The 19,496-nt window shown below is 40.8% G+C and overlaps 1 protein-coding gene across 1 annotated transcript in view; it reads right to left on the bottom strand.

Annotated features, from left to right (window-relative positions):
* LOC106576259 (chemokine-like protein TAFA-2) overlaps positions 1–19,496 on the bottom strand; it is a 50,540-nt gene that overhangs the window by 3,455 nt on the left and 27,589 nt on the right. Inside the window, exons 3-6 of the mRNA XM_014153336.2 lie at positions 12,465–12,568; positions 7,739–7,891; positions 2,887–3,011; positions 602–658 (exon numbers count right to left, since the gene is read on the bottom strand). Of these exons, the coding sequence (XP_014008811.1) occupies positions 629–658; positions 2,887–3,011; positions 7,739–7,891; positions 12,465–12,568 (412 nt within the window). The 3' untranslated portion in view covers positions 602–628. The remainder of the gene's footprint in view (positions 1–601; positions 659–2,886; positions 3,012–7,738; positions 7,892–12,464; positions 12,569–19,496) is intronic.

The raw sequence follows: 19,496 nt of genomic DNA on the forward strand, positions 1-19,496 counted from the left end.
CTCGGCTCATTATTCACTGTACAATTATCATTTTCCAATCTATAATGGCTAAATGGGTTATTTGGACATGTTATGCTAGATAATCATTCTCCTGTTCATTCTCCTGCATTCTCAATAGGTTTTGCCCGTAGCAGTGAAGCACATTAGCGAGTAGATGGAAATATGCTTCCATTTAAATGTAAGGCAATTTTATTGAGATGGCATAATCACATTATGGGAAAGCAATGTATTTTCCATCTTCCAAAAGATGTTGAAGTATCTTGGATGGCAGGTAAAGCAATTAGAACACTCTCCAGCTGTTTTGTTGAATTTATCAGTTAAAACCATAAATGATCCATGAATAGTCATTACTTGCATCCTAATAAGTACAATTAAGGAGCATGGTGTAAATCTTATTTCCTCATTAAGCAAATGTTCAAACCAATAGAAATGGTTTGTTTGCTGTTTCTCACCAGCACTTGACACAGTAGGATACAGATAATGTTTAAACTGTAATATTCAATGCTTGCATTAAAGGCTATAGTCTGAATTCAGAAAACAATGAAGATTAACGTTGATATTGGTCCAATTCAATCAAATTCATCTTACAAGATTACATCACCTTGATTCGGTTCCGTGGCATCAAGGGTTACCAGAGCTGATCCCTGTCTGATGAGATCTTTCCGGCGTTCCGTGTTAACAAAGACAGGGGAAAAAGAGGAAGTGAAGAGATGAGTTTTAAATTTCATCCCAAGCGAAATTAACATGTGGGTGAGGTTATTATGGTTGATCAATCCATCAATACTGCTGCAGCAACACTGTCCACCAAATAAACCCCATTCCATTTTGAGGTCCCGACTAATCCCTGGATCGATAATTACAGGCTCCAGACAGGTGTGGTGTGGTGTGGCCAGTTTAAATAATTAAGTACATGGAAGGAGGCAGAACTCAAGTCTAGGGGTCGTCATAACCCAGGGAAGGATATGGGCATCGGGTTACTGCGTTAAAAGCAAGTAATTGGAGTGAGTAATTTGCACGTTTCGGTCCTCAAAATGGCTCTGATAGTGCTAAGGAGACATGTCGGCCCCTCAGATAGGCCCCCAGGGTCCCAGTAGTGACTTCAATCATTAGACAGTTTTAGCAATGGCATGGCAGAGTGCTGTAATTTTAGACTAAACCGTTTGACCTTGACCAAATGATACAAATAGGCAAGGTCAATAGGTTGAGAAACATATAGGTCTGTCTTTTTAAACTGAAGTTGACTGTACTTGGCTACTATGAGGACTACTATGACACCTACTATGTTGGTACACTGTACAGTCGTGGCCAAAGGTTTTGAGAATGACAAATATTAATTTCCACAAAGTTTGCTGCTTCAATGTCTTTAGAAATTTTTGTCAGATGTTACTATGGAATACTGAAGTATAATTACAAGCATTTCATAAGTGTCAAAGGCTTTTATTGACAATTACATGACGTTGACGCAAAGAGTCAATATTTGCCGCGTTGACCGTTCTTTTTCAAGACCTCTGCAATCCACCCTGTGGCATGCTGTCAATTAACTTATGGGCCACATCCTGACTGATGACAGCCCATTCTTGCATATTCAATGCTTGGAGTTTGTCAGAATTTGTGGGTTTTTGTTTGTCCACCCACCCTCTTGAGGATTGACCACAAGTTCTCAATGGGATTAAGGTCTGGGGAGTTTCCTGGCCATGGACCCAAAATATTGATGGTTTTGTTCCCCGAGCCACTTAGTTATCACTTTGCCTTATGGCAAGGTGCTCCATCATGCTGGAAAAAGGCATTGTTCGTCACCAAACTGTTCCTGGATGGTTGGGAGAAGTTGCTCTCGGAGGATGTGTTGGTACCGTTCTTTATTCATGGCTGTGTTCTTAGGCAAAATTGTGAGTGAGCCCACTCCCTTGGCTGAGAAGCAACCCCACACATGAATGGTCTCAGGACGCGTTACTGTTGGTTTGGGATGCCCCAAACAATCGGAACGGGGATTCAGCAGAGAAAATGACTTTACCCCAGTCCTCAGCAGTCCAATCCCTGTACCTTTTGCAGAATATCAGTCTGTCCCTGATGTTTTTCCTGAAGAGAAGTGGCTTCTTTGCTGCCCTTCTTGACAGCAGGCCATCCTCCAAAAGTCTTCGCCTCACTGTGCGTGCAGATGCACTCACAAATGCCTGTTGCCATTCCTGAGCAAGCTCTGTACTGGTGGTGCCCCGATCCCGCAGCTGAATCAACTTTAGGAGACGGTCCTGGCGCTTGCTGGACTTTCTTGGGCACCCTGAAGCCTTCTTCACAACAATTGAACCGCTCTGCTTGAAGTTCTTGATGAGCAGATAAAATGGTTGATTTAGGTGCAATCTTACTGGCAGCAATATCCTTGCCTGTGAAGCCATTTTTATGCAAAGCAATGATGATGGCACGTGTTTCCTTGCAGGTAACCATGGCTGACAGAGGAAGAACAATGATTCCAAGCACTACCCTCCTTTTGACGCTTCCAGTCTGTTATTCAAACTCAGTCAGCATGACAGAGTGATCTCCAGCCTTGTCCTCATCAATACTCACACCTGTGTTAACGAGAGAATCACTGACATGATGTCAGCTGGTCCTTTTGTGGCAGGGCTGAAATGCAGTGGAAATGTTTTTTGGGGATTCAGTTCATTTGCATGGCAAAGAGGGACTTTGCAATTAATTGCAATTCATCTGATCACTCTTCATAACATTCTGGAGTATATGCAAATTGCCATCATACAAACTGAGGCAGCAGACTTTGTGAAAATGTTTATTTGTGTCATTCTCAAAACTTTTGGCCACGACTGTTCAGCTGAAATTAAATTCGATGGCTTGTTGCCACTGTCTAAAGTGCAATGTGTTGATTACGAGGACCCTTACCTTGGTAGTCTTTATCTTGTTCCCCGTGGCGCAGCTCCATCCCTTTAGATCTGGGAGGACTTTACACTCCTCCCCATCCAGACATGGATGCATCTGACACCACCACTTCTGCTCCACTATAGAGGCTACGGGAGAACAGAGGCCTCGTTATAATGAGCAGCTTTGAGAGATACTAGGGAGACATACAGGAACAGACATTTTCCTTGTTTTACAAAACACTAGGGCTGGGAATTGCCAGGGATCTCAAAATACAATATTATCACGGTACTTAGGTGCCGATACGATATGCATTGCGATTCTCACGATTCTATATGTATTGCGATTTGATGTTCCAAACATATTTCTCACCATACGTCTGCTGCAGAGAGACAAGAGAGAGCCATGAGAAAATTAGTTTTGATTAGTCAGGGAAATAAAAGTGCTGAAAACATGTTGGCTCACTATTTAAAAGGAAAATGGAAAACAAGCTAGAGGATGAAAAATAGCAGCGTTATGGCGCAGGTACAGCCGACTAGAGCTAGCTAACGCTTACGTTACCTACCTATTTTTTTTTTACAAATCAATACCTCGAGTCAAATATTGATATAATATTGGCAAAAAAAGAATGTTGTGAAATGTAACTATCGATTTTTTTCCCCCGTCACTACAAAACACCATGAGGTAGTTGTATTGAATTTAATGAGAGCCAAACCATCATAAACAGAGGGTGGATACATTAAGATAAACTTATTTGTATCCTACAGGCATGATTATAACAGCAATATTGTGTAAAGCACCTTTAGAAGTGACAGTAATTGTACAACGTTGGCTGTATCAAACGGTTTGACGTCCAACCAAACTGTTGGAACAGGATACATTATAAACACTTAAACAAGGCTTTGAGGAGGTGATCAGGCTCAAACTGAGATGAGAGCTCAGGTAATCCCTGGACGTATAAAAAACATAATTAAAAAAGGTTAAGTGCTGATCATTTTTCAGAGATCACCCGTGGAGCACTTTAAACTGGGCGCCATTGGCACAGCACTTTAATTTGCTGAGAATGTCAATACTCAAATGTCATCGAATAGGTTAAACGCATCTGGTGCCAGACTAGGGGTGTGAACTGCTTTTCAATCCCAAATTGAGGCAGCTCTTTCTGCCTGGTTGGTGGTCTGACTGCCACATTAGTGTGGTTAAGTGATGTTCTGGGACTGACATTGCATAGATGTAAGTCAACTTCAAGTGCCTTTTTCGAAAATGTGAGGGTTTCAAATTGTCCCCTTCCCTTAGAAAGCATAGCGATTGCTGTGTACTTTCTATTGATTTCAAAGCAGAAACGTGTGTTCCCTTCTCACTTCGCGTAGACCTAGTATCATGATACTGTACATGGATAGAAAGCTTTATGGAACAATGAGACATCAGTCTTAACATTCTGATACACAGCACTGTTAATCACCTACGTTCACTGTGCAATACAAGGGAACAGGTTTGGAGCCTTGCAAATTAACCTGTGAGCTTTTGAATATGATACCAGGTGCACAAGGAATGCAGCAAATATAATGTGAGCTAAGCACAACTGGGAGGGCTGTGAATTCACTATTCTGTGGTCAAAACGTCAGCCTTGTGGATGTCACGGATCCCTCCGGAACTGTCATTACTCACACCTGTCCCCTATTCCCACTGATTAGTACTTGTATGAGTGTGCCCTTTGGTTTCCATTGGGCTGTCGATTATTGTTACTATGTTCGTTGGTGCGTGTGTGTACCTGTGCTGTGTGTTTTGGGCTTTCGTGCCATTGTGGATTGTGCAGATGATTAACCCGTGTGTTAATCATTGTGTGCTTGTGTTATTTATTCGAGGTACTCCTCGCTCTTTTGTTTTGTGTTTCTACCCTGTGTTTTGTTACGTGTTTGTTTGGTCTTTGTCCCCATACCTTTACACGGCACACCGTAATTTCAGTGAAATAAAAAAAAACATTACGCATTCCTGCGTCGGTCTCCCGAATCATTCATACCAACAAGACAGTGGATATGTAAAGCTGAGTTGACTTTGCAGTGAGGCCTGTTGAAGTGTAGCTAAACCTTGAATGTGGTTCAGAGGCTGTATGATTTAATGCAATGAAAGGAAACATGATGCAGCAGTCAGCTTTATGCTTCAGAAGAAGCACATTTACCATGGGGGCTCCTGAGTGTCGCAGCGGTCTAAGGCACTGCATCTCAGTGCTAGAGGCGTCACTACAGACCCTGGTTCGATTCCAGTCTGTACCACAACCGGCCGTGATTGGGAGTCCCATAGGGCGGCGCATAATAATTCCAGCGTCGTCCAGGTTAGGGTTTGGCCAGGGTAGGCCATCATTGTAAATAAGAATTTTTTCTTAACTGACTTGCCTAGTTAAATAAAGGTTAAATTAAATGTTTAAAAAAAAATCTAGATATGCAAATCAAGTACATTTCTTTCTACTGGCAACTTTGAAGCACTTAAATCTACAGTTCACATGCAAATGTACATTGATTTCATCATTAATACAGCAGTCGGCCTATATAACGATGGTCAGTATTCAAATTCTTATCCTGTACATTGAAAACCTCTTATGAATCCAGAAAACAGTTAAGAGAATAGAAGACATTTGTTTTAGAAAGCCAAGAGCACTCTTATTCACAATGACATCCTAGGAACAGTGGGTTAACTGCCTTGTTCAGGGGCAGAACAACAGATTTTTACATTGTCAGCGCGGGGATTTGAACTAGCAATCTTTTGGTTACAGGACCAACACTCTAACCCCCCAACCACTCTAACGGCTACCTGCCGCCCTGAAACAAATATATATCTAATTTCACACTTATTTCACGGTAACACATTCCCTGCTTGCCACACATGAGATTTACTCCAAAACAAGGAGCAGTCACTTACACCCCTGATCTGTCAGTAATTTAAGGATTAAGTCGTACGGTATCAACGTGAGGAGAATCCGACTTGGGCCCGACGTTGCATTGAAGGCGTAAAATTGGGTTCTGATGGGAAAAGACAACACATTTCTGGGTGACTGAAGATAACGCTCATTGAAACGGCGCTGAGATTCACAACATCTACTTTCACATCCTATAGGTACAGTGCCTTCAGAACGTATTCACACCAGTGGAGGCTGCTGAGGGGAGAACGGCTCATAATAATGGCCGGAACGGAGCAAATGGCATGGCACCAAACACCTGGAAACCATGTGTATTGATGTATTCCACTCCAGTCATTACCACGAGCCCGTCCTCCCCAATTAAGGCGCCACCAACCTCTTGTGATGCACACCCCTTGAGTCAATACACATTAGAATCACCTTTGGCAGCGATTACAGCTGTGAGTGTTTCTGGGTAAGTCTAAGAGCTTTGCACACCTGGATTATACAGTATTTACACATTATTCTTTAAAAAATGATTCATGCTCTGTCAAGTTGGCTGTTGATCATTGCTAGACAGCCGATTTAAAGTCTTGCCACAGATTTTGAAGACAATTTAAGTCAAAACTGTAACTAGGCCACTCAGGAACATACAATGTTGTCTTGGTAAGTAACTCCAGTGTATATTTGGCCTTGTGTTTTAGGTTATTATCCTGCTTAAAGTTGAATTTGTCTCCCACTAACCAGGTTTTCCTCTAGGATTTTGCCTGTGCTTAGCTCTAATCCGTTACTTCTTATCATTAAAAAAACTCCCTAGTCCTTGCGGGTGACAAGCAAACCCGTAACATGATGCAGCCACCACCATGCTTGAAGAATGGTACTCAGTGATGTTTGTGTTGGATTTGCCCCAAACATAACGCTTTATATTCAGGACATAAAGTAAATTTCTTTGCCACATTATTAGCAGTATTACTTTAGTGCCTTGTTGCAAACAGGATGCATGTTTTGTAATATTTTTATTCTGTATCCGTTTACCAATAGGTGCCCTTTTTTGAGAGGCATTGGAAAAGGTAGTCTTTGTGGTTGAATCTATGTTTGAAATTCACTGCTCGACTGAGGGACCTTACAGAGATGAGGTAGTCATTCAAAGATCATGTTAAACACTATTATTGCACACAGTCCTTGCAACTTATTATTTTACTTGTTAAGCACATATTTTAATCCTGAACTTATTTAGGCTTGCATTAACAAAGGGGTTGAATACTTATTAACTGAAGACATTTCAGCTTTTCATGTTTTATTCATTTGTAAAAATGTGGAAAAACATAAATCCGCTTTGACATTATGGGGTATTGTGTGTAGGCCAGTGACACAAAAAATCTAAATTAAATTCATTTTAAATTCGGGCTGTAACACAAAAGTCAAGGGGTATGAATACTTTCTGAAGGCAGTGTATTTGGCATGTTCAGCTCATTCTAATAGGATCACATGGTTCTACAGCACTATAGGGAGTTAGAGGAGGAGTACAATTCAGCAAGACCATTACTGTAAAAGGCAGAGACAGTACCGAGTTGTCGTAAAGCACCAGACTCCACTAAATGTAAGGAATTGCAGGTTGAAAAACAGGAGACCAAACTAATTTCCCCTGAGGATACGACTATATGGCACAGGAGCACTTCTGGTAAACACTTTAACACATTTAATTACAGTTTAACACTTGTAAAGTGTATTGTAAAGTTTAAGAATAAAACAAAGTATAAATGAGGCCTCTGTGGATGGCTATGACTAAGCACCTTGTGGTCTGAAGCGTTACAAAATTAACAACAATTCTTAAGAGCAGTTTCACTAAGGAAGATGGTGCAAGCTCACCATATAAAGATTTAATGACGATCTCAGTTTAACCTCCTCAGATTAGTCCGAGTGGAACAGACCATCAGCAAAAAAATGACACATCGATAGCACATTAAATATTCAGCTGGAACGTACCATCTACACAAGACGGGGCAGCTCTGGTCGTCCCGGCCACTTGTCCAGGGAAGCAGGAGCATTTAACCGTTTGGGAGCGTTCTTCTATTTTGTTCTTGTTGCAGCATCGATGCAAAGCCACAACCTCACAAGTGCCGGTTCTGACTTGATGCACTGTAGAAAACATAAAACAGAATGAAATCAGAATTAGCCACTTGATAACTCAGTAACTAAAATAACGCAATTGTACTTCCACATAGCCTAAAACTCAGCTTAATGTCATAGTGTAGCACAAAAAAAGAGCCATAACCTAAATACTTTTGTATTACTTATGCTGTGTGACTGCAAAAAAAGTTACAATCAAGGGTTAATTTTTAACAGGCAATGAAGTAGGCCATATGTCCATTGTAGAGTTCACTTTGTATTAGGTTGACTAACAGCCTGTTCACATATTCAGAACACTGGAGGCATATACCTGTTAATAAGGGAGGCTACCTAATACTTATGCGGTACCCACAACCCTGAAGGTACAGAATAACTATGATTAAGCTTTAAAATAGTTTGCAACTGAAAGCATCAGCCAATGAATTAGTAGGCTATTTTGCAATTCAAAAAACCAATTGAAAAATCCCTTTCTCAGTAGTTTCTTACAAGTTCTACAGAAAATAAGGTGCAGTTGCTGCAGTATTTTGAGCCAATTTCCAGCTCACGCTACATTGTCTGAATTATTTAGGGACTGTGCTGCTTCCTGCTCTTTTAATTACATGTGACATTTTCACGAGGAGTCCGTCCTTCTGCAGAGGCAGTTATTGCTCACTTGGTAAACAACAAATGAAAAGTGCTGTGGAACCTTCCCACTGATTGCTGTACTTTATACCAGTGAAGCCAGCCAAGCTTATTTCATTACATTGCTTTTGCATGCCTTATGTTATTTTCCTTTTTTTCAATCAGGCAGAAATGTCATAGGAGGAGGTAGGGTATCGAGTGGACTGCATTGCAGCTGCATCAACACCTCAAGTAACACCCTCAACACCATCACTGGGACACAACGTGGAAGAAATCACACCTCAAATGAATAACATTTGAATGTTTCCAATGGCTTCGATCTATCATTTGTACCCAAATGGTTTAAATCAAACTGAATGCAGTGGTTGATGAACTCACAGTAGCAGACAAGAGTATTATTGCTCTAACTAACTGTTAGGAGTTCAAGCAGATGAGTAGTTGTGCCATGTTATCGAGAGGTGTTAGGTATAGGCCTATACATCAAAAGACAAGCAGGAAGTGAAAAGGAGGGAGGCGGAGCTCTTTTTTGATTATACACAAGTTTTGATAGCGCTTCTGCTATTGCCCCCCCCTGTCCCTGCTCATACATCAAAATAACTGAGGAGCAATCGTTTGAACGTAGCGGGAGTCTGACTCGCACTCTACTCGTATTAAAAAAAAGATATGAAAGACAAATACGTTTGACGGCGTTGCTTAGTTCTATGTAAAAGTAGCGCCACGCTTCACACAGAGAGGAATAGTTTTTTGGAGTAGATGTGGAGCTCTAGTCGTATGACCACTGTGCTGTCCTGCTATGAAACAGAGGTTTATGTACTTGGGAATGAGTCTTTCCCCAGAATCCCAGAGAAGCGCCTTTCCCTGCTGGGCCGGTGCATGGGAAAGGAGTGAGTGAGTATATACACTGGTGAAAAGCATATTCCAAGGTGATAAAGAACTGGTGACCCATGTAATTGCTATGCACTGACTGACTACAAATTGATTCTTTTGGTCCGTGTTAGGAAAGTGGTACCAACACTACAGTTCATGATTACATTCACTTTAAAAAATGTATATAGTCATTATTTCTCTCTGTTTGAGAGGCTTTTGGCCGAGCCGGTCTCAGATGCACAGTACAGAATGTCTAGATTTTTTTTAACCTTCAATCAATTCTGAATATGTAATTATAGCAATAGTGCAAGTGAAGACAGCCAGTGGCGCAAATAGCTTTTCAAATCATTGATCCTTATGGTGTTCTGCATCTGACGTCCGTAAAGCTTGGGCCATAGATAGAAGACTGTTTTGTCATCATTTTGATCATGTAAATTGGTCGTGAACACATCCTCTCTCTCTCTCATAAGATACCTTTTATTGCAGGGCTCCACTGAAGTGGACAGTCAATGAAGTTAAATCCTCAAGGCACACTACAAATCAGATTAAGAAGTGAAATAAAATGTATTTTCCCGAGGGTAATGCAATTGCTGATCTATTCCTGACCAAGAAGTATAGATTGTGCTGTTTCAGAAAAAAAAGAAAGATAGGACTCCCAAATGGTCGGGAACTGTGCTCGAGGAAAAGAACAATGTTTATTTTTTGGCAATCCATTTGCACTGTTACCAGCCAACTGATTTCCCAACAAACACTGGAAATCTACAAAGAAGATAAAATGCACTTACAGACATAATAGGATACTCGCTCTGGGTTGCCTATAATTCAAATAGAATTGCTCCCGTATAATGGGGGGATAAGGACATTCTCAATGTTTTTAAGTATGCTGAATAGGTCGTAAACCTTTGGAGTGAGACCATGCTTCATTGTACATTTTATTGCAATGCGCTAATGGTCTATGACAGTAATTAGACAAACCATTGGAGAAACTAAAGCTATATGTTTAGTCTCAGTGCGATTTGTATGTGTCCAGTGTTTTCCCATTGGATCAATACTTGGAATACAAGGAAAAAGACAGATTATCAGAAGCATTCCTCCACTGACTTTACAAGGACAGTGGATCATTGTAGTGATAAGGATTGTAAAGGTCCTTGGATATCTTATTCCAAGGTTGTGTATCCGGTAGGAGTGCCAATAGGGTCAAGTGTTCTTGTTGTGCCTCTCCAGTACTGCACCTTGGCCGTGTAAACAACTCAATATAGTGGCAAATACAAGGTGAACCAGAGAGAGCAACTCGGAAGGCGAGGCAGATCACTCTTCCTGCACATCTCAGCAAATTAAAGCCGACACGTCAAAGCGAAAAGAGGGAAGAGTTTTTGAAGATATACAAATTTATGCAGCTTTTTGCTGACAGAAGCCACTAATAAAAAAGTATTGCGAGCACTCAAATAGGACACAAAGTGCATTAGAAAATCTATTTCTTTGCTTGCCGAAACCAACAATATTTACTTAGGGTGGTTCTTTTTTACAATGGTATAATTACATTTTTTCTTGTTCTCTGGGAAGATTCTTTTTTTTCGACTTTGAATGTGTTCTGGATTGATTTCATCCCTGGAATGATAACAGGTTTACAGCAACAGAAATAACACCCGAGGGAAATTAGAGGGCTGCTGAAGCTATCAGATAGAAATTGAACGTGTGCGAGATTATTCTGATCCAATTGCGGCAGAAATGATGAGCGCCTTGAGTAAGGATCGCTGCCAATCAAAAGCCACATGCTGTAGGCCCATGCCCTACTTTAATTGGTCGACAGACAGAAGAAAGCTAAATATTTTCTGTCATGTCCACGAATGGCCATCCTGCATGTCTACGGAATCACCTTGCCAATTATCTGCGACAGTGGATTGTCAGTGAGGCTCCCAGTGTTGAAACCAATGAGGTTGAAACATTTGAGTTGCCCCATAGTTGTAATGTTACTGAGATGCCGTAATTGATCTCACTGGGTTCTAGTGATGTTCTAGTGGTGTCCCAGCTTATCAACAGTCTTAACAAGACAAGGGAAGTATGTTGAATTACATCTCTTCCACACATTTAAACCCTATCACACAATCCTTTACCTATGGAACATCAGGTGCGTCAGGACCTAAGATAAAACATCTAGGCATACTATAGGCTACAAAAAGTTATTTTAATGTGAAGACTTAGAGATCAGACATCATCTAAACTAGCAGGATGAATGTACAAAACATTAGGAACACCTTCCTAATATTGAGTTGCATCCCCCTTTGCCCTCAGAACAGCCTAAATTCGTTGGGGCATGGACTCTACAAGGTGTCGAAAGCATTCCATCGGTCCGCTTGGCACCGGTGCGGCAGGTAGCCTAGTGGTTACAGCATTGGACCAGTAACTGAAAGGTTGCTAGATCTAATCCCCAAGCTGACAAGGTAAAAATCTGTCATTCTGCCCCTGAACAAGGCAGTTAACCCACTGTTCCTACATTTTACATTTTAGTAATTTAGAAGACGCTCTTATCCAGAGTGACTTACAGTAGTGAATGCATACATTTCATACATTTTTTTCTCCATACTGGTCCCCGTGGGAATCGAACCCACAACCCTGGCGTTGCAAACACCATGCTCTACCAACTGAGCCACACGTTGTTCCTAGGTCATCATTGTAAATAAGAATGTGTTCTTAACTGACTTGCCTAGTTAAACAACTGTTAAATAAAATAGACTACCATACCCCGTTCAAAGGCACTTAAATATTCTGTCTTGCCCATTCACCCTCTAAATGGCACACATACATGTTTCAATTGTCTCAAGGCATAAAAATCCTTCTTTAACCTGTCTTCTCCCCTTCATCTACACTGATTGAAGTGGATTTAACAAATGACATCAATAAGGGATCATAGCTTTCATATGGATTCACCTGGTCAGTCTGTTCATAATGTTTTGTACACTCAGTACACGTACGGTAGGCATCTGCCAAAATGAACTTAAAAAAAGGCAATGAGCATGCTCCACTTTGTCCATGACAGCCAACAGACGCTCATCATAACACGCCCCTTCTTACAGGTGTACCGTACTGTCCTTACCTCTGACACCTTCTGTTGGTCTGGCCATCTCCAGCAGAGTCACCATGCAGACCATTAGAAGTAGAACCCCTTTACTTCCTTGCTGTGTGTGTCTCTCACTCATCCTGCGAGAGAAAAACAGAGAGGGTGAAGAGAGATACACGGCTACACTTACACAAGCATCTCATTGTCTACTTCAGCAACTCGCACGTTAGGCATTTAGGTCATCCAAAACATGGCAGTTGCATCTCAGTGGTCTTAAGAGACTTCCTCTCTCCACATAGCTATTATTCATCAACGTTGATCTGTAACAACTGGATAGGGGAAAGAAAATCGTCCCGTTGGTTTCTGACATTTACTTTCACCAATCGTGTTAATTTGGATCAGTGCGAAAAGAGGAAGACATTTGACTATTGGAGGTCCCGTGGTTCACATTCATTCTGCTCCTGCCTTTTCAAATCCACTTCCAAGAAAGGCACAACAAGCGTCCATCTAGTAGCGTCTTCTCCAGTGTTGTAGGAGATGTGCTTTAAATTGCATCAGGCATCAGGCCAACCTCTGCACACCGGAAGCCTACACACTAGCCAACTACTCATGTCTACATTCTCCTTCATTATCTCCCTCTATCTTTTTCTGCCCATCCCCTCATCCCCAGTATCTCTATTCTCTACTTGCACATCATCATCTGCACATCTGTCGTTCCAGTGTTAATGCTAAATTGGAATTATTTCGCCTCCATGGCCTATTTATTGCCTTACCTCCCTACTCATCTACATAGATTTTTCTATTGCGTTGACTATACGTTTGTTTATGTGTAACTCTGTGTTGTTGTTTTGTCGCACTGCTTTGCTTTATCTTGGCCAGGTTGCAGTTGTAAATGAGAACTTGTTCTCAACTGGCCTACCTGGTTAAATAAAATGTGAGATATATATATATATATATATATATGTATCTCTCTCTCTATTTAAATCTCCAGTTTCATTCACTTGCTTTACCTCCGTCTCTACCACATTTCCTAATTACCTCTCTCTCTATGACAGGAGCCAAAGGGCCACTCAGAGCAGGTGAGGCCCTCTGCCACCCCCACACAGGCCCTCACCATTTCAGCAGGGCAGAGGCCTTGACAGGCCTGTGGCTCCACACAGGGAGGAGACGAGAGAGGAACATAGGTTCTTCAACTCAGAATGAATCCATTCCTTCTGCCTTACCCTGGGCCTTGCACTATTTTCTCCCTAATGAAGTGTGGTTGAGATGGGGATGGAATACATAAACCATTTGGCATTGCTTGCTATCCTTGACAGGAAATGATCCAATTTCAAAACACAAGACACAAGTGGTGCGGTAATTACTGGAAGAGGCGAGGTATCAGATGCCACGAGGCAGAGACAGTGACATGCTTCGTTTACCCCTTTTCTTTCACCATCCCCTGTCTTTCTCCGCCTCAATCACTGACATATAGATTGTGTATCTCTCACAGGGATTATCAGATTATTCATGTAGTTCATTTTTATTTTTGCAATCATGAAACGGGACCCAGCCTTTGAGTGCGGAAATAGTGATTAAAAGATGGCCGATCGATAAAACAGATACAAGACTGACCATTCTAATATAGCACTGAGCTGCCATGGTGGTCTCGCACAAGATTCCATTTTTCAATACAAGATTTGTAAAATTATACTGTTCATTCCACGTCTCCCATAATAAGTGGATGTTACTATGACGCTGCATAGCTGTGCCAGTATATCACACAGTCAGCCATGCACAGCACAAACAAAGACATTATTAGCCTCTTTCTAGTCAACAACCCAATTTTCACCTTCTTTACTGAATGTTAAAAATTGTGGGATCAGTGAAAGTGTTGATTTAGCAAACTATTCATCCCCTTCCTAAGTTCACTCCTCCTTGAACACTCACATAGACCATTACCTCACATGAGGGGTTTCTCTGAGAAAGCACAAGTCTGAAGTAAAGAACCATTTTGTGCATTGTTAGTATTCTTGCAAAGTCTTTTCATTTCATGGGAAACTATGAAAGTAAGGGTGCAGATTAAAAAAAAAATAATAATAGTGCGCTGGGCTTCAAGCAGCGGGATTTGAGTTACCTAAATATTCCACATCGCCATTGTGTGAAATTACTATTTTTAATTGTACTGTAGTTTTAGACAGAAAGGAGGAGACTCACACTTATTTTCTAGTTAAGATAGTGTCAAAGTGCAAGCGTCAAGTTCTAATTTGTGTGTTTTATTCAAATACAACTTCATGTTTAATGCATGGCTTTTTGTCACAGAATAGACCCAGAGGAAATATGCATAACGTATGCCACTGATTGCTGCAGGCACAAAACACGAATATCACACAAAAGTTTAGAGGAGAGCAAAAACAAACCAAACAGTAATAAACCACAGAGAAACGTACTGTATAATTAAAATAGTTTGTGAGGATGAGTTTCTTCTTTTGCCTCTACTCTATGGGTGTGTGCTGATATTAATGATACAATAGCTCTATTAAAATGTTTCAATAGAAGAACATAGTATTGTTCACTTGTGCCACCTCAGTGGTTTCCCTTAATTGAAATCTGTGTTCAAATTCATCTGGAATGTGACTTTACCTCCTTTATAACTCTGTTGCAGTAAGGTCTGTTGTTTGATGTATGGCCTATGGAGTATAGATTTGATTTTCTTTCAAGAGTACAAAGTGCATTAGTTTAAAACGGAATGAAGCAAGAAATATTTTCCCTTTCCTGTGAACTCTGTTCGTATGCCCCTTCCTATTCTATTCTATTGACTTCTTCTCTCTCTGAAACAAATTGAATAGTTACAGACCAATGAGCAGGCTTTCAAAAGACTCAACTTGACCTTGCAGAGTGGAGCGGTTGCATTGGCTATGGAAGGACCACTTCACCAAGAGTTTCCCCACACAGAAAAAACATGCATGCACAACTGATCTATATGTAAAATTAGCTGAAGTGAATGCAATGAAAAATAAGGGAATTGATTGTAGTATTTTTATTTCATAAAATTATGATAAAGGTATAAAAAGCTATATTATGTTGCATTAATAAGATGTAAATACGCATTATTACCTTTTTAATGTAATAATATCTATATTTAGCAGGTTTTCATAAAGTCCGTTGTTGTATGTTAAATGCTGTTACTGTTTAATGACCAGCAATTACACTTGTCTTCATTGAGAACCAACAATTACTAATGCAAATTAGTAACCTAATTATGTTTTTGCACATATTCGTGTTAATTACTATATCTTCTCAGGGCTACATGGGACGCTACCGTCCCACCCACAGTTCACACTATTCAACAGCCAGTGAAAAATCTGAGCGCCAAATTCAAAACAACAAAATGTCATAATTCAAAGTTCTCAAATATACAACTATTTTACACAATTTTAAAAAGATAAACCTCTCCTTAATCCAACCACATTGTCCGATTTCAAAAAGGCTTTACGGCGAAAGCATAAAGTTAGATTATGTTAGGACAGTGCCAACACAAGAAAAACCACAGCCATTTTCCAAGCAGGAGAGGGGTCACAAAAACCATAAATACAGCTAAAATTAAGCACTAACCTTTGGCGATTTTCAGATGACACTCCTAGGACTCAATGTTACACACTACATGTATGTTTTGTTCGATAAAGTACATATTTATATCCAAAAACCCCATTTTACATTGGCGCATGATGTTCAGAAAATATTTTTCCTCCAAAACTGCCGGTGAATCAGCACAACAATTTACAAAAATACTCATCATAAACATTGATAAAATATTAAACTGTTATTCAAAGAATTATAGATAAACATCTCCTGAATGCAACCACTGTGACAGATTTCAAAAAAGCTTGCCAGGGAAAGCACACTTTGCAATAATCGGAGTACGGTGCTCAGAAAAATACATCATACAATACAGATACCCGCCATTTCGGAGTCATCTAAAATCATAAATAGCATTATAAATATTCACTTTGATGATCTTCATCAGAAGGCACTTCCAGGAATCCCAGGTCCACAATAAATGTTGTTTTGTTCAATAAAGTCCATCATTTATGTCCAAATACCTCCTTGTTGTTTGCGCGTTCAGTAAGCTACTCCAAATGTAGGAAGCGCGCCGAAAATTTGACGACGAAAAGTCAAAAAAAGTTATATTTACGTTCGTTGAAACATGTAAAGCGTTGTATAGCATCAATCTTTAGGGCCTTTTTAACCTAAAACTTCAATAATATTCCAACCGGACGATTCCAAAGTCTTGAAAAACGTTATGGAACACAGCTACCTCATCACAAGAACACGCACTACTAAACTCATGTCATTTTCTGAGTCACCAACTTCCCGGCCTTCTTGTTCGCTCTCTGTTCACCGCAAAAGGCTGAAAGAAGGTTCTAAAGACTGTTGTCATCTAGTGGAAGCCTTAGGAAGTGCAAAATGAACCCTAAGTCACTGTGTGTTAGATAGGCAATGACTTGAAAAGACTACAAGCATCAGATTTCCCACTTCCTGTTTTTGCCTGCCATATGAGTTCTGTTATACTCACAGACATCATTCAAACAGTTTTAGAAACTTCAGAGTTATTTCTATCCAAATATACTAATAATATGCAAATATTTGACTCTGGGACCGAGTATTAGGTAATCGAAAATACTGCCCCCTATACCTTGACAGGATATTCTACATAAATATATGAAACTGTGTCATAATGCACGGTTTTGATATGAGAACATTGCCACTGCTAGCAGTGAACTGAGTATTTGCCTCATAACACCAAATACTCTGGAGTACAATTATTGGCTAGACTGAATAGTATTACTAAATAGGCCAACTGTGATTGGATGAAGACCATGTGATTCATTCCTATCCACAAGCTATGATGGACTGCTTACGAGGCTGGTCCTCACTGTGGTTCCAACAGGTCATTAGGTCAGCATGTGGTTATGGTCAGCCTTTCACTGAAAGTTAGCCTATTCCACAAAATCATTACTAGATTCTGCCGAGCTCCTTGGCTGATCTGTGGAGAGCGAGGTTGTGTTCACAGACTTTGATAAGTTCCCCCTGTGCCGTTGTGGTGAGGAGATAGTCGTAGGTCAGCCTTCCCCATGGACAGACAGTGATGGATTCTGACCTGAGGTAAAAGCGAGATGCTGGCACTCTACAGACAGGGCAACATACCAAGATTTCTTTCAACCCAGAGTGAGTGTTTGCATCAGTAAGTGTATTCAGGCTGATACAAGAACAAAGACGAGCGATGGAGTGTACTCACAGCCAACGGGTCAAGCTGCTGCAAGTTTTAGAACTTTTGTCAGGGATGGATAGCATAACTAGGTTACTTTTTAAGAAACTTGAGATTCAATAATTTAAGAGTGGGGCTGAAATCTAAGACCACGCTTGCCAAGGGGAACAGATAGCGGAAAAGCTGTATTCCCTTGTGAAGACAGACTGTATCAACGGGATACATGTCAAATCATTCTGTCCTGTTTGTTAAACCTACAAATATTTTGTCGCATAACACGTCACTCATATCCCAGCCTAGAAGGACCAGTCTATAATAGTTTTCATAATGTGGACAAAAGACTCCATCGACCTTGGCCTACATACATACTGTAAAGAGGAAAGAACTCAGGAAGGGAAGACATTTATTCATCAAGACTTACTGATGTAGGATCTTAATTTGAGCCAGTTTGCTACAGTAGGAAAATAATCCTGCAATAAACAGGACATTTGAATTATTATGTGGATTATAATTAATGGACATTTTTGTGGGGCTTGATACATACATTTTTATACCTCAAATACATTACAAATTTTACATTTCCTGTATTGCAGGACAGTTCTCCTGCAACAGGGAGATCAAATTAAGATCCTACATCTGTATTTACATAGTGGAAAAAAATAAGGGCCCTATTATCAAAGACAGAGGCCATACAGGAGATGAGACTATGATGATACTGTAATGGTGGAGCCATTATAGTAAGTAAGATCTGCTGAAGTTGCAAAGCTATTACACAGTTAAGCCACGCATGATGAGAGCTGTTCCTACGCCACTGTACTGTGCAAACCTCTGAGACGACACACAATAGCCCACAGAGGGATTTGTGAGGCCATAACAACAAAGAGCCCTGACACATTCGGCGAACAAACATAGGCTTTTATTCCTATAGACATGGCCCAACATACGATAAAAGCCTCAGTGTAATAAAGTGAGGGAGAGGGTGGCGTGGGAGACAGACAAAGCTGTGGATGGAGAGATTGGCAGGCAAGCGAGTGAAATCGTTAAACTGCAAAAACCTGGACTTTCCACTCTCTGGAGCTGGATTTGATACAGGGATTATCTCTCTCTAGTCTCTCTCTCCCTCTCACCCCCCCCTTTTCTTCGACCGTGACAGAGACTGTCACCTCGGACAGCTGCAGTGGGCCGATTGCACGGTCACAGAACAAGCATCTCTGCTACACAGATGTTCTCCACTGACGGTATGAAGCGAAAGTAAAGATTTTTCCCCTCTGTCACACCAAACACTTCATGAACCTTCTGTCACAGATCCTGCTTTAATGTGAATGTAAACGAGACGTGACACCAGTCATAACAGTCTGTGATTCTTAGGTCGAAACTATCAACAAAATGACCAAACCCTGTCACAAAATATTATCTGGTTCAATGTCTATCTTGAGCTAACCGGGTCACTCTGGCTAATGGAAATTGCTATGCATGTCCGGCAGAGATGAAAAACACAAACAACATGTAGAAGCCTCCCAATATACAGTAAGTAACTGACATAAATGCAGGGACCCCTAAATGCATGACCTGACTTCAGTTTGAACCCTTTCAAAAAGTTTTCACTTTCAAAGTGTTCATCCGTTACCCGACACCAACGCTGAGTGCCCTTTCCGAGTGGTAACCGTCATAATGACCTTCCGTAATGACACTCGGAGATGTGAAGCCATTTGAGAGGGCAAGCTCATAAACGTAGCAGGCTGCAACATTCAACCCCGTCCGTCTCAGACAGGCGTATGGGGGCCAGTGTGATATTTCAATCCATTTCACATCAAGTTCAC

Source organism: Salmo salar, chromosome ssa17 (assembly GCF_905237065.1).
Source record: "Salmo salar chromosome ssa17, Ssal_v3.1, whole genome shotgun sequence".
Taxonomy (NCBI): Eukaryota; Metazoa; Chordata; class Actinopteri; order Salmoniformes; family Salmonidae; genus Salmo; species Salmo salar.